General features: G+C 43.8%; 1 protein-coding gene across 10 annotated transcripts in view; it reads right to left on the reverse strand.

The window, feature by feature from the left end:
• Positions 1-5,183: 5,183 nt before the first annotated feature.
• Positions 5,184-14,753, reverse strand: part of PLCE1 (phospholipase C epsilon 1) — a 129,697-nt gene continuing 120,127 nt past the window's right edge. For 8 of the 10 annotated variants that reach the window (XM_035137908.3, XM_035137906.3, XM_035137904.3 and 5 more), the window contains 6 exons: positions 13,076-13,204; positions 12,004-12,213; positions 10,721-10,882; positions 9,962-10,180; positions 8,860-9,060; positions 5,184-6,361 (listed from right to left, as the gene is read on the reverse strand). In XM_035137908.3, the coding sequence (XP_034993799.3) occupies positions 8,881-9,060; positions 9,962-10,180; positions 10,721-10,882; positions 12,004-12,213; positions 13,076-13,204 (900 nt within the window). In that variant the 3' untranslated portion in view covers positions 5,184-6,361; positions 8,860-8,880. The remainder of the gene's footprint in view (positions 6,362-8,859; positions 9,061-9,961; positions 10,181-10,720; positions 10,883-12,003; positions 12,214-13,075; positions 13,205-14,753) is intronic. The other 2 variants (XM_088670332.1, XM_035137907.3) reach the window with 1 other exon arrangement.

The following is a 14,753-nucleotide window of genomic DNA, read 5'->3' on the forward strand; positions in this document are numbered from 1 at the left end:
GCTAAATGTTAAGTGGGGAAGTCGTGAGGCAAGGAAGGCTGCTTAATTCTTTTCCATCAGCTATTTTCTTGCTCCGAATATCCCTCCCTACTCCTGCTGATGGAAAGAAACCCAACTTTTTAGCAGGGAAACATTTTCTGTAATGCCATTTCCTCCCTTAAATTTGGTTTCCCGAGGCTGCTTCTCACTGAAAAATAAAAACTGTGCCCAGCTAGGTGTAATGTGTTTTCGAACTGCAAGTAGATAAATAGGTACCGCTCCGGTGGGAAGGTAAACGGCATTTCCGTGTGCTGCTCTGGTTCGCCAGAAGCGGCTTAGTCATGGTCACATGACCCGGAAGCTGTATGTCGGCTCCCTCGGCCAATAAAGCGAGCTCTGCAACCCGAGTCGTCCACGACTGGACCTAATGGTCAAGGGTCCCTTCACTGCCTTTACCTGTAGGTGTAATGTGCAGTTTTGTCCTAAATTGTAGACCAAGCTAGTATTTTCCTGCTGCAGTGTGAACACAGTGCATGTATTTCAAGCATCAAAAGGAGTAGTGACAGATGGATAAGGTACGTAAGCATTTTGTTCTGCACATCCTCTTTCTCTCTTCCTACTATTGGGTTGTTCATGCTTTATGAACTAATCTTCATTTTCTTTCTAGCTGTTGACCTGCATAACAGCAATGAGCAAGTAAGCATTCTGCCTGCATTATTTGCTAGTGGTGAAATGTGCAGATAACTGGAAATATTCTGCTACTCAGTACAAGTATTTTAGGGACGCAGGTGGCGCTGTGGGTTAAACCACAGAGCCTAGGGCTTGCCGATCAGAAGGTTGGCGGTTCAAATCCCCACAATGGGGTGAGCTTCCGTTGCTCGGTCCCAGCTCCTGCCGACATAGTAGTTTGAAAGCACGTCAAAGTGCAAGTAGAGAAATGGGTACCGCTCCAAGCAGGAAGGTAAAAGGCGTTTCCATGTGCTGCTCTGGTTCGCCAGAAGCGGCTTTGTCATGCTGGCCACATGACCTGGAAGCTGTACGCCGGATCCCTCAGACAATAACGCGAGGTGAGCGCTGCAACCCCAGAGTTGGTCACGACTGGACCTAATGGTCAGGGGTCCCTTCACCGCCTTTACCTTTACAAGTGTTTTATGGTTGCACTGTATTGTAGCTGAAAGAAATTTAACAACTTTTGGCTCTTCATTTGTTATATTGGTGATTTAGGTCTCAATTTGAGTGTCAGCCTGCAATCCTAGACTACACACTTACCTGAGATCAAGCTCTATTGAACTTACTGGGGCTTACATCCAAGTAGACATGGTGCAGTCTTTTGAAGTATAATCTCATCATTTGGGAAATGCAGGTAGGTCACCTCTGTTTCATCCACACTTCCTTCAGTACAGCAGATCAGGGGTTTAGATTGCTCTGCTTGAATGTAACTATCGAAGTCCAGGTTTACTAATTTATTGAGACACCTTGTTTAGATGGCAGTACTCTTGTGATAGTAATTCACTGTTGCTGGAGGTAGGAATACTGGCAGCAGCTGCTGCTCCGTATTGGTCACACCCAAAAAATTGCCACTGTACCATAGACAAGTGAAAGGTGATGGTGGGGAACAAAAATATGATGTACATATAATTCTGGTTTTTTTCTAAACACTTGGGAGCAGATTTTTACTTTGGCTGTACTGCTATCCAAGCATTTGTAGACGGGATTTTTGGCTCTAATTTCCATCATGTTCCTAATAGAAGCACAATGTGTGCAAAAGTAAATAAAATAAAAAGTAAAAGCAACACCTTTTGAAATTCTCTAGGTGGCCAAAGACCCTTATTAGTCATCCATAGGAGTTCTGTAATTCAATTTGATTTATTCCACCACCTCCTCTCTAAAGGACTATACATAACATGTAGCTTCAAATTTAAATGTATGGGACTTACTGTTAAACATCTCACATTGACTGTTTAGGTCTGTCTGCTGTTTTCAGAGGCATAGTTTTTCTGGCAAACCGTGGCTTTAGAATTTGTCTAAATGCTATGAACTCAAAGTTGGTGTGTAGAAGTCATATGACAGCACTGTGTTCCATTTACTGAGGCTTTTTAAAAAAATTGTCTTTATTGAAGGATTTTCATAGACAACAAAGGTACATCATACGTTTCTGTTCTCAGTTCATAGACCCCTTTCTATAGGTCAGTTACATTCAGTGTAAGACACCATTGTAATAGACATTGTGAGGTTTGGGGCGGGGAGAGAATGAATTGGGGGGGGGAGAGGGGATAATGATTTCCCGTTCTTTTGCTTAGTGTATGTGTAGAGTATTTGTGTCAGCATCACAAGGATAGGTTCTCTGTCTGTCGTCTGTCTTGGCAGTGTGAGAGGTTGCAGAGGTCAGAGCATGGCTGGTTGCATCCAGTTGATTGCAGTGAGTTTTGCTTGTGTGTGTAAGGTAGTAAGGGGTTGTTGGGTGAAGTTAGCCATATTGATTTGTATGCTATTGGGTTTATGTTGTCTTGCTGGGCTGTATATGTAATAAAAGGGAGCCATACCAAGGTGAAAGCATCTTCTTTTGTTTGTCCCCATGCTAGTGTCAGTTTGTTGGTTAGTTTTTCTAGTAGGGGAGTTTCCCAAAAAGTTTGGTTCCAGTGGTCCATGTTTACTCCTGACAGATCCCACCAGTGTCTAGTTATGGCACTCCTAACTACTTGAGAGTAAGTGGCTTATGAGGTCTTCGTAATGTGAGTGTGCATTGTTGATGTGGAAGAAGTTTAATAGGGCCAGTTCTAGAGTTGCTTCTAGTACCCATTTTGTTATTTTGCAGGTTTCTTGTGGGACTTGATGTCCAAAAGGTTTGGATTTGGGGGCATTCCCATCACATGTGGAGGTATTTGCCTGTAGTGATACAACCTCTCTAACATTTAGTTGAGGTTCCTTGGTGTATCAGCACCAGCTTTTGAGTTCTTAGGTAAGTGTGGTTGACCATCGGGTAGGATTTTGCAACCTATACCATGTTCCCATTAGTCTTTGATTTTGGTGAGGGATTTTGTCGGGTCTTGGAATAGTATTTTGTATATTGTGGATACCATCACCTTGCTGTGTCCCTCTCTTGTCAGCAGAAGTTTTTCAAAGGTGGCCAGAGGCCTAGTGGCTGCTGCTTTGATTACTGGGTTATTTAAGAAGGTGTGTTGTTGGTGATGGGTCAGCCAGGATATTTGGGTGTCCTCTAGTTTTGTCTTGTGTTGGTATGGGTTTGCCATTCTTGTGGCAGTATAAGCCTTTGGGCTTGCCAAGTTTCCGTTCGGGAGCTTTGGGCTGCATGATGGGGCAGGAGAATTAGTGGGCATGAGGTTGGGACTGTTTTCCTGCTTTTTCCTTCCGTGCTTCAAGCGTGGACTGTGCTTAGCTTAACCTGTGGTGGGGGTATTTCTGATTGTGTCTATTGCCTTGTGCAGCCATTGTTTCGTTTTGTCCTCTAGAATGTAAGGGATTATGTGGCACACTTGGTTGGCAATGTAGTAGAGTTCTATCTTAGGCATTCCCCAGCCGCCTCCTGGGGGTGGTGTGGGAACTTGGAGCTTACTCATGGCTTTTTCTGTGAGAGGGTAAATGAGTGTTACTGTGGCATTTTTAAAGTGTGGTAATCAAAACATCACCATTTTATTGGCTAAGAGATGGGTGAGCTGCTTACAGTAGGGATGGGAGACACATGTTACCGTGTTTCTCCGAAAATAAGACACGTCGTATATTTATTTTTCCTCCAAAAAAACACACCACGGCTTATTTTCAGGGGATGTCTTTGCTGACTTTGCCTTTGCCGGCTCTCGCTGGGTCAGGGCTCGGCCCAGCACGCTGCTGCCTTTGCCGGCTCCCGTTCACCCGGAGCTCGGCGCAGCACAGCTGCTGCGTTTACCGGCTCTTGCTGGGCTTTGGCGGCTCCCGCGGGGCTGGAGCGCGGTGCTGCTGGGTTTGCCGGCTCCCGTTCACTCAGAGCTCGGCGCAGCACAGCTGCTGCGTTTATCGGCTCTTTCTGGGTTGGAGCTCGGCGCGGAGCGCGCTGTGGGCTTTGGCGGCTCCCGCGGGGCTGCTGGGTTTGCCGGCTCTCGAAGGGTCGGGGATCGGCGCAGCGCCGCTGTTGGCGGCTCCCGCGGGGCTGGAGCGCGGCGCTGCTGTGCTTGCCGGCTCCCATTCACTCGTTTACCGGCTCTTGCTGGGCTGGAGCTGGGTCAGGGCTCTGCATGGTGCGAGCTGCGGGTCGCGCAGGGTCCTGCTAGGGTAGTCAGAGGCTCTGCACAGCACGTGCTGCAGCTTCTCCCGGCTCCCGGTCCTTTTGCGCTCCACGTGGGCATCCGCTTCCAGCTAGGACAGGAATCTTCCTTTTCCTGTTCCTTACGGAAGCGCCATTCAGCACGGTACGGTAGGTACTGGTCTCCCCCCCCCCAACACGCCTTATTTTCGGGGGATGTCTTATATTTTTTGAGCTTTAAAAGATTGTGCCATGGCTTATTTTAGAGGCACGTCTTATTTTAGGAGAAACACGGTACCTGTCCAGGCCTCTTTGCCTGCCTGGAGGGAGGATAGAGATGGCTGTGTTAAGAAACTTGCTAACTTGCTAACTGTACAAACACAGAAGTCACATTAGTTGTTCTGCCCACCCCTGGCATGTGGGGACTGATCAACACAATTGCAATCTAGAGTCCTGCCTCTGGAGGGCACTATGTACATACAGCTGTGTTGTTGTTTTTAGCTGTGCCAGTAAGGCATTTACTTTCTGTTTATGACAAATGATTCCACTACCAAGCCCTATGACTAAACATAAACAAACAATAGTCTTTTCTGGATTTAAGTCCTGACCTTCCTTCCCCCTTAGCTAATTTTTTTTAAAACTCTTGGAGTTAAATTGGCTTTCCTTAATGTTAGCTTCCTACTGGCTGCTTGTTTGAGGTGAAGGGGCCTTGTGGGGATTAGAGGTGAATTTGCAAGCCATGAGTATTAAGCTTTGTAGAACATCCAATCTGATTATGACTTTGCATTCCATTCAGGTTCAAATTGTTTTTCAGCATTTTGCTTTGAACCTCAGTTAACTGAACAGGCTCTTTTCTTGATTTACTCTCACAATATGATCCTGGTGAACAGCAGGTGTGTTGGTGTAGGTTCCACAAAGCCTGTTTTTAAAATTTGTACTATCATTATTAAAAGACAGTCAATACCAGTTACTATTTCAGTTCTTCCATGCTTTATATGGGCAGTATTAAATTGCTTTAATTAACAAAAGGAAGGAAAGTGCTAGCGGCCTTATAAAAACAACAAAAGCCCATGATTTTGCAAACATATACAAATCTTTACAAATACTTTTATGTAAACAGAAATTGCAAGGTTTATACTGAAAATGAACACACTAGTATGCTTTAGGTTTAAATTTCTTAAATAAGGCTGCCAGCTATGGTAAGAGTGAATATATATATTTTATGTTAACAATTCAGATAGAAAAAACTTCAAGCTGTTAATTTCTCTCAAAACACCTTTATAATAGTGAATTGATAGTGAACATACAGATTATGTTTCCTGAATGTACTTCTCATTATAATGCTTATCTTCTCTAAACAGAGATACATATAATTTTCTGTAAAGCAAGGCATGATAAATACATTATACAGTGGCACATACCTTAGAATATTAAAATAAATAATCATTTTTTAAAAAACAAAAACTAGAATACATTGCATGAAGAAATGTTGCTCCTAATCAGTATCACTATTAAAATAGGTATACTTACAGCTGTACACTGATAAATCATAACTTTTATATTCACCATACTGAAATCTATGAATTACAATGTACTTTTATCTGCCTACCAGCACCTAAAAGTGTGTTTAGAAGCAGCTTTTAAAAAGTGCATTATTGTTATGTAACGCACTACAGAACATCCTCAACTTTCATTTTCCCTTAAGATGCCTAATTATTATTTTTTTAAAAGGCAGATTTCTGCTTGCAATGGACAATGTAAGTTGCTTACTTTACCTCTTGTCCAAAGGTGGTGAATATGAAGACAAAAAGGAGGAAACAGTTTCCAATGCTTCCAGGGTATTCTTCCAAAGCCTCAAAAACATAACTTCCTTCACTGTTCACAGAATTGGCTCTTGCCAGTAGAAGTAGCAACTAGATTGCACCTGCACTGGTAGCAGAGATTCAGCTGGGCCAGCCAGTTCCTTAGCAGTGACTTGCTCCACTGTATGAAGGTTTGTCTCTTATTTAGACACTTTCCAGTTACACCCCCTGTCTCCCCCCCAAAGCAAGACTGCGCAAAGAAGCTGAGGGAGTGAATCCATCATCATTTTCTATCAACTTCACTGCAGCTTTTGTCTCTTGTATTTAAGGCCTTTGTAATTTCCTAGAATCAGGAAGAAATGCCAAGAGGTTTAAATTCATTTCAAAACTGAGTTACTTCAATTTTTTTTATAAAAAGATTTTGAGCAATTAATCACTTAAATACTGCTGCCATATGTTGAATGAACAAAATCTAGTGAAATGTAAGTACAGTGGTGCCTCGCTATACGAATAGGTTTTGCGATCGGAGGTTGCCTCGCAAGACGATGAGTTTTTTTATGGCCACCGCTTCGTCTTGCGAAGTGTGGCCATAAAAACCTCCGATTGCAAAACCTAGCAAAAGGGACATTCGTCTAGCAAAGGGGAACGAGCTGCAGCACAGGAAGAAGGCAAAGGAAGATCAGCTGAGAAGCGCTGACAGCTGTCACCGCCTCTCAGCTGATCTTCCTTTGCCTTCTTCCGGTGCTGCAGTTCGTTCCCCTTTGTGTTCCGCTGGTCTCTGCCGGTGAGGGGCAACCAGCAGAGACCAGCGGAACACAAAGGGCTGTAGCGTGGGAAGAAGGGGGGGAACAGATCAGTTCCCCCACTACTCCTCCCACCACCACGCCATGGACACCAGGGAGCATCGGACGGGGCTTCGGAGAAGCGCTGCGCCTCTCTGAAGCCCCGTCCGATGTCGGCTTTGTGCCAGGCGGCAGTGGGAGAAGCAGCTCCTCTGCTTCTCCCGCGGCAGCCGCCATCTGAAGCCAGGCGGCTGCCGAGGGAAGCGAAATCGGGTGGCGATAGCGGCAAGAAGGGGAGGACCACTTCTTGCCGCTGTCGTCAAGCCAGACCCCAAGCCAAAGGCAGTCAGAGCGGGGAACGCAAGCGCCGAAACCCCCCCGCTCTGTAGGTGTCCCCTGCTTGCCTTCGCCGAGAAAGCCGGGCGCCTTCTTGGGGAAGGCAAGCGCCCTACGATCCCCCGTTGTGTGTTGGGCAGGATGGGGGGGGGAAACGCAGGATCTTTCCTGTCTTTCCCCCCATCCTGCCTGTCACACAGCGGGGGATCGTAGCGGGCTTCTTGATCCCCGCTGTGTGACAGGCGGGATCCCCCGGCATTGAAGGAGGCAGTGCCTTCAGTGCTGGGGGAGGCAGGCAAGACGCGGCGGCGGGGAAAGACCTTCCCCCGCCGCCGCTTCTCGCCGGCATGGGGCTTGGCAGCGGTGGGGGGAAGGCGCAGGATTGTTCCTTCGCCTTTCCCCCACCCCGCCCGACAAGGGTCGGATCCGACAAAGCTTCTGAAGCTTTGTCCAATCCGGCTCTGTTGTTGGCAGCAGCGGCGCTTGCTCTCTTGGCTCGGGGAAGCGCCTGCCTGCCTTCCCCGAGCCAAGAGAACAAGCGCCGCTGCCGCCACCAGTTCCCCCGGAGGCCATAGGAACGCATTAATTGACTTTTAATGCATTCCTATGGGAAACGGTGCCTCGCTAGACGAAATTTTCGTAGGACGAATTGAGTCCTGGAACGAATTAATTCCGTCTAGCAAGGAACCACTGTACTGAGGTTCCATTGCTTAAATTTATCCCCTTAGACTTAAACGGGAAGCTCTTATGCTGTTGTCATTAAATTAGTTCAGAAAATGGCATTTCCTTGGAATTACTGATTAACTGGAAAGAGAACCTCTCATGCATTTCATATCTGGTTGCCCCATTTTAATGTCACAAGCCTAACCTGATGGTTTAGTGTGAATAATGCACACTGCTCAAAAGTTCCCAACTCTGCATCTTCCAAACCTAGGCTCATTGTTTGTTTCTTCCATGAGCAATAAGGGAAGAGCAAACCAAGGTTAACAATTGTTGCTTGTTTGGAGAAAGCAGCCTGGCTTGCTTCATTCACCGAGCACCAGAAGTGGGGGGAAAGTGCCATGAGAACTTTTAATCAGCCTGCATCAGCACAGCTCGTTCACAATAAACCATCTTTCAGCTCTTCTACAAGTAAACCTAGTAAACAGCATTGGTGGTACAAGATGCTACTGTTACAGGTGTAGGAAACTCACTCACCAACCACAGTGACCTGCACAGTAAAGTTCCTGTGACAATCACAAACTACACTGTACACTAGCAGATCTGTCCTTGAACCAGAAGCACTTGCTCAACGGAAAGTATCTTGATCCCATGCAACAAATTAGAAGCAAGCACACATATACTGCTCTATATTCTGATTGTCTGGAAAAGCAGTTTTTGGGGATTATGCTCAGCTGGGAGCGTGAGAAGTTGCCATCTGGATGCATCCTAAATTTAACTCAATGGCAATAAAAGTCTACCAGTTTTTTTCCTCCTTCTCTCTTATAGGGTAACTAGCTGGAACAGCAAAAATGAAAGGGAAATCTGTATTATCACTTAATTTGTTAACTAAACCATTCCCCTACTTCATCACTGATTATAAAAGACAAGGCTATTTCAAGGAAGGCTTCTCAGCATTAAAAAATTAGCAGGAGTTTATTACTTGGGTAATTGCAAGCTTAGCAATGTTTATGTAGTTTAATATGTACACTACATTATTTAGATCACTGCCAACATGTCCTACCTGAATACAAATCTCTGGAGGTTATTCCATCGTGTCGCTGTAAGTCAAACTGCATGCAGTCTTGTCATCTTTACTTTGCAGACCCTCTGAAGACGTTTGCAGAGATGTGGTTATAAAGCCCCTGTATTGCTTACTTGATTTAGTTAATTTCTTAAACTCATTAGCAAATGAAATACCTTTTCTTTTATCATCTCGGCCTGCCTATGAAAAGAGAAAAAGTCAGGCAAACCAAAATGACCAAGCTGCAAAAACACTGTCTATGTTAGCTTGGCTTGTGGGGTGAACAGTTCTACAAAAAAGAACAGTTCCATATTAAACCTCTATTATCATTTATGGCAGGAAAACGTCACCACATGGTGACTTTGCCCTACCTCCCCCCCCCTTTCCTTCCATAGTGAAACTTTCTCATGGGTAAACTTCCACAGAATGAGATGAATATTCAACCACACCCTGAAGAATGCTTAAAAAAGGAATTGAAAAAGCAAGCTGAGTCACCTTTAATTCTAACAAATGTCTTGATAATCCAAAGCTATTACCATATATTCTTGAGTATAAGCCGACCCAAATATAAGCCAAGGCACCTAATTTTACCTCAAAAAAACTGGGAAAACTTATTGACTCGAGTATAAGCCGAGGGTGGGAAATGCAGCAGCTACTGGTAAATTTCTAAAATAAATAACATCCTATGCTTTTCCCAGCTGTTGGCGGCAGGGTGGGGGGAGAAGCGACGAGGAAGGATCCCTTCCTTACCTCTTCTCCCTCCCTGCCTCGCACAGAGCAGGCATAGGACGGGGGTTCGGAGAGGCGCAGCGCTTCTCCGAACTCCCGGTCCTGTGCCTTTCTCCGCCGCTGCCCGCCTCACTCAAATATAAGCCGAGGGCGGGTTTTTCAGCATATTTTGGTGCTGAAAAAGTAGGCTTATACTCAAGTATATATGGTAAATGCCAATTTAAAGGTTTTGTTATGAATCTTCTGCCCATAGAATGAATATAAAACTCCTTTTTCCATTTTTGCTAGAGATGATAATGTGTTCATTTTCTAAATTTGCAGAGCTTTATTAAACAGCAAAGTTTATACAATTTTTTTAGAACTATTTACTTACTTGGACTTGTTCTTTAAGCTTAAGGAAAAATTTCCCAGCTCCCTTCCACCTGTTTTGAGCCTGAAACACACATTCTTGGTCGGCAAGGATCCTCCGAGACGTTTTGGGTGTAGAAGACTTCTTGTTTGCTGCCTCCTTTGTCACTTCCTCCAAGAGAACATAATCACTTGGGTTGGGGTGGTTCAGAATACTGTAGGAATACTTAGCCTTACATAAAGCCTGTTAAAGAAAATTAAAATTCAAAACCAAATGCTATTTAGTTACCATTCACTTCTAAGGCAGATCTCACCTTACGCAAACAGAAGGGATAAATCATTCATTTGCTGGATGTGCATTTCGTCTAACCTATGGGTAGGCAAACTAAGGATCCGGCCCAATTTCCACCTTAATCTGGCCCGTGGATGGTCCGGGAATCAGCGTGTTGTTTTTTAGAATGTGTGCTTTTATTTAAAATGCATCTCTGGGTTATTTGTGGGGCATAGGAATTCGTTCAACCCCCCCCCCAATAGTCCGGCCCCCGACAAGGTCTGAGGGACAATGGACCGGCTCCCTGCTGAAAACGTTTGCTGAACCCTGGTCTAACCTAAATCATTTACAGACCAAAACACATTTAAAACCTAGTCCTGTGGGCAGAAGTGTGTTAGCAATGACAGCCAGTAGGGACAATCCATCTTTTTGACATTATATTATGCAGCTCTTACTACAAGAGACAGGTGTAACTCTCAGCAAGTGAGGGGGAAATGAATTAGGACATCCTACCTGTTGGATGACATCCTGGGCAGTACTGAAGCGAGATGCTTTGATGACTGTACGAGGTTGCTCTGGGGAAACGTCATGAACTTGAACAAAAAAGCTGTCGTCCTCAGAGCTAGCAGTTGCATCATCTTTCTCCTCCAGAAAAAGATTTTTGTTGTTTAAGCTCTATAGAAAAACATCAAAAGCATGCAAAAATATAGGTTTCCCTGACTCTGAAAAGGAGACCTGTTGCTTAAGGAAATGTGGAGGTAGCTTCTTTGAAAACTAAAATTGTGGTATTCATTCCTTGTTTTCAGACTTAATGTGTTGTGAAAAAGCAAGAAGATGTGTTGTTTCAGACTTAATGTGTTGTGATGGGTGGGGCTACTGGGAGTTAGAGCCCAGCATCATCTGGTGGGGGCCGCACAGGTTCTCCTTAGCTGAACTGATACATCTAGGATTCAGTATTGGTGAGTTCAGTAGGTTCGTTGATTCACAATGCTATTAAAATATGTTTGGACGGCCAGACAGCATGACTTGTGGCTGATGTTTCACACCCTTGCCCTCTGCCTACACTCTCCAGTTCCTTATCCATCTCCCCTCATTAGAGCACCTTAAAGGGTAATAAATTTCATTATGGCTCATGGACTAGAATGTGCTTCATCAGAGGCATTATTTAAAAGGCACGCAGTATTTTCTCAAGTCCTCGGCTAAACCAAGGTTAACACATGTAAAGTCTGTGAGCTGCACTCATCCTGCCAAAGCTTCCAAGTCCACACAGATTGACAACGTTGACATTTGAGGAGCTCTTCTTTTCACATTGTATAATTTGGATAAATCTCAGTTGTTTAATCAAGCTGTGATGGCACTTTGGGCACGGCCCAATCAAAATTCATCATGCCTAAGCACCACTGCTAGCACAAATACAGTATGTGCAACTATTCACAGGGCTTTTTTTTTTTTTTGCTGCTGCTGCTGCTGCTGATCCCTTTCTATACATCGTCTTTCCTACTTAAGCATACATATAGTTTACTGTATAGATCTATCTATAAATAAATTTTGTAAAATAATTGCCCTTAGGATGAGTTCATGTATTTAAGTGTTCCAACAAGCCATCTTTTCAGTGGTGCGTTGTAAAATAATAATAATACACCATTAAACACTGCTGGGCTTTTCTGTATTACTTCCTTTTCTAATGCTCTATGTCAACACGAACAAGTTCCAGGAAGCCAAGCAATGAATATGTTCTTTTTGTCACCTTCTTGATACTATCAGCAAGCAATATATGTCAAGGCAAATAGACTCACTTCCTCGCGGGTTTTAAAGATAATTCTGCCGACGTAGCCTTCTTCTGGGAACCAGCTGTTCAAAAGCTGGACAATCTCTTCCTCGGGACTGAGCACTCTTTGGAATGGTGGCTTCCTGTACTCATTTCTTTCTTTAGATATAAAACATTTCTCCTCCATCAAAAAATAGTCTGTGGGATACTGTCCAATACCTTTTGTAGTCACCAAAATCTAAAGCAAAAACATGTTAATAATTAGAATGGCAGAAGGTTGCATGTTCAGTAAGCTGATTGTGTTGACAACAAAAAACCCTTTATGATCGATTTATCTTGTGTACAAAATATGCTTTTGCTGTATTGCTAGCCATTCAAAATGTCTTTCCTGGGGCTATGTACTATCTGGGTAGCTGACTATTTCAGCGGAGGCAACTGCTGCTTAATCTTATTTCTGTCCAGCTTGGCTTGCCAGACAGTTTATTCAAATTCCCAAGACAGTAGAGCATTTTCCCACTGCTGGAAAACAGCCTCCGCTGAGATAATCAGCTGGAGGTTTTTCCACTCATGAACTTAGCCCTTTTAACTTTTATTCTGCATTTCAATGATGTTTGAGAAAAAGACATTATGCAGAAAAGCCTGGCCCCTGTGACAAGGGCAACCAGCTTGGCCCATCGTTCAGAAAGCAGCCCCCTTCCTCCTTAATAGACATACTTCTAATACAGAACATGCTGTCCAAGCAAAACTTCATAATAATAACAGCAAAAGCTTTATGACTGTCAGTGCAATTCACTTTCAGCCTGTGCTTGAGGGATCTGGATCATTCTGTACCTGAAATGCTTTAGCTTTACAAATGGTTTTGGCAACAAAACAAGCCTCTTTGCCTGCAAAGCTCCAGTAACTAAGGAGGTTAGGATAGGATCTGTGTTTGTCAGTAGGCTTTTGCATCAGTCCCCATATCAGTAAATTGGGTTTAGTTATTTTGGGGCTTAGGCTGCCCAATTCCAACAGAAATCTGAGGGAGCGAGTTGCACAGCACATGCTTGGTTACTATAGATTTGAGTCTTGAACACCTGAACATCTCAAAAGTGCAGGCTTACTTGATGCAAAAGCTGAGCTGCTGTGGTTCCTTGCCTTATTGTAAAAAGCGTGAAAGGTTCTGGTCCTGGAACTCCGTGTATAGTGACTTTGTACACTGCAGCCTCTCTCCTCTCTGCAGTACTGAACCGCTGTTTAAAATAAACACGTATCTTTAACATTTATTTACTATTTTATGATTTAACCAATAAGTAACAAGTTCATCCACCACAAACATGGCCAGAGGGTATCTGAAACAGTAGGAAGAATAAGAAAGATAGCAAATGGATGCAGAAAACGTTGAACTGAAATAAGTCATGAAAAATTATCACAGATGGCCATTAGCTAGCTTCCTTGTGGTCTAATAGCCTGTCTTCAAATAATATCAATTTAAAGACACAGCCAGGAAAAGCTTGAGGGTAAGCCTCTGCGCCAAGCTTCTGAAACAATGTGCTGGACTGAATGGAGAAAGAGTGGGCAAAAGGAAGCGAGACACACAACAGCTACTTTGATTTTGTCTATATAAATAAAATAAGGGATGACTCAGTAGCAGTAATAAAAATAAATGAGGATGAACAAAGGACAGAACAGCTAAATAAACTTAATTAATTCAAATTAGTAGAGATGAATACATTTCTCATATCAATAACTCATGGAGAACTGGCAAGGTTCTAGGAGACAGGAGATAAACAAATAGACAAACAAGCAGACAGACCACAGTCATTGGAGTTTCCATAAGAACTTGTGTCATGATCCAGACAAAGTTATGCTTATCTAAATCCCATTGATTTCACCATTAGAATAAAAGAAGATGCTGAACTCTTCAACTGAACTGAACTTACAAGTGCTTTCCTTTGCTAGACTGCATTTCTCACTTTTGCTGAAGAGGAAACATTAGGATTAAATACAACACACCTGCTATAGCTAGATTTCAGTCAGGGGTGTTGCAAAGAACATCCTTTTAAGAAAGAGCAGGACCAGAATATGGTCTTGTAGGCTGGGCTAAACCTGATTCAGAAGACGGTTCACCATCATATTGCCAGTTCAGAGGTACCTTGTAATGCTCCACAGGTCACAATGTCTGGGTCCAGCTCTTTCATGTTTTCATTAACTTCCTTGAATTAAAGTGGAGAATGAAGGCATGCTCCAACCTTGCAGATGTGCAAGTAGGGAAAACCAAGAGAGGATTCAGTGGCGTAATAACAGGCACTAGGAGTCAAGTAACTTTGGGGCTGTAGCTCCATAAAGGATAGTAACAGTGGTCCGACTGTAGGGGAGGCGCTTACAGACTTGGCAGTCTAGGCAACAATTAGTGCAATGCAGTGTGCAGATGATGGTCAGTTCACAAAGGGAAGAGATGTCCATTGGGCTCATGCCATTGCAAAGCTGCATGTGTGTCTTTGCCCATAACTGAGCCCTTAACTATCAAGCAAACATCATAATGAGTACAACTGTCCAACCTGGCCTAAATTTCAACTTAAGCTTACAAAGGTTTCTTACACTCAACAGAATAAATAAATATAAAGCCTAAGGCTGAATATAAATATTCCTTAAAAGGGGTGGCTGTACAGTTCTGGTTCCCCCACCATTGTTCCTGAACTGATCATCACATCATAGAATTGTAGAGCTAGAGGGTATTCCCGGGAGGAGGAGTTTCCTCTGTGACTGACATTGAACCAGGGCTGTGTACAGCCCCTCTCG

Source organism: Zootoca vivipara, chromosome 5 (genome assembly GCF_965207765.1).
Source record: "Zootoca vivipara chromosome 5, rZooViv2.hap1.1, whole genome shotgun sequence".
NCBI lineage: Eukaryota > Metazoa > Chordata > Lepidosauria > Squamata > Lacertidae > Zootoca > Zootoca vivipara.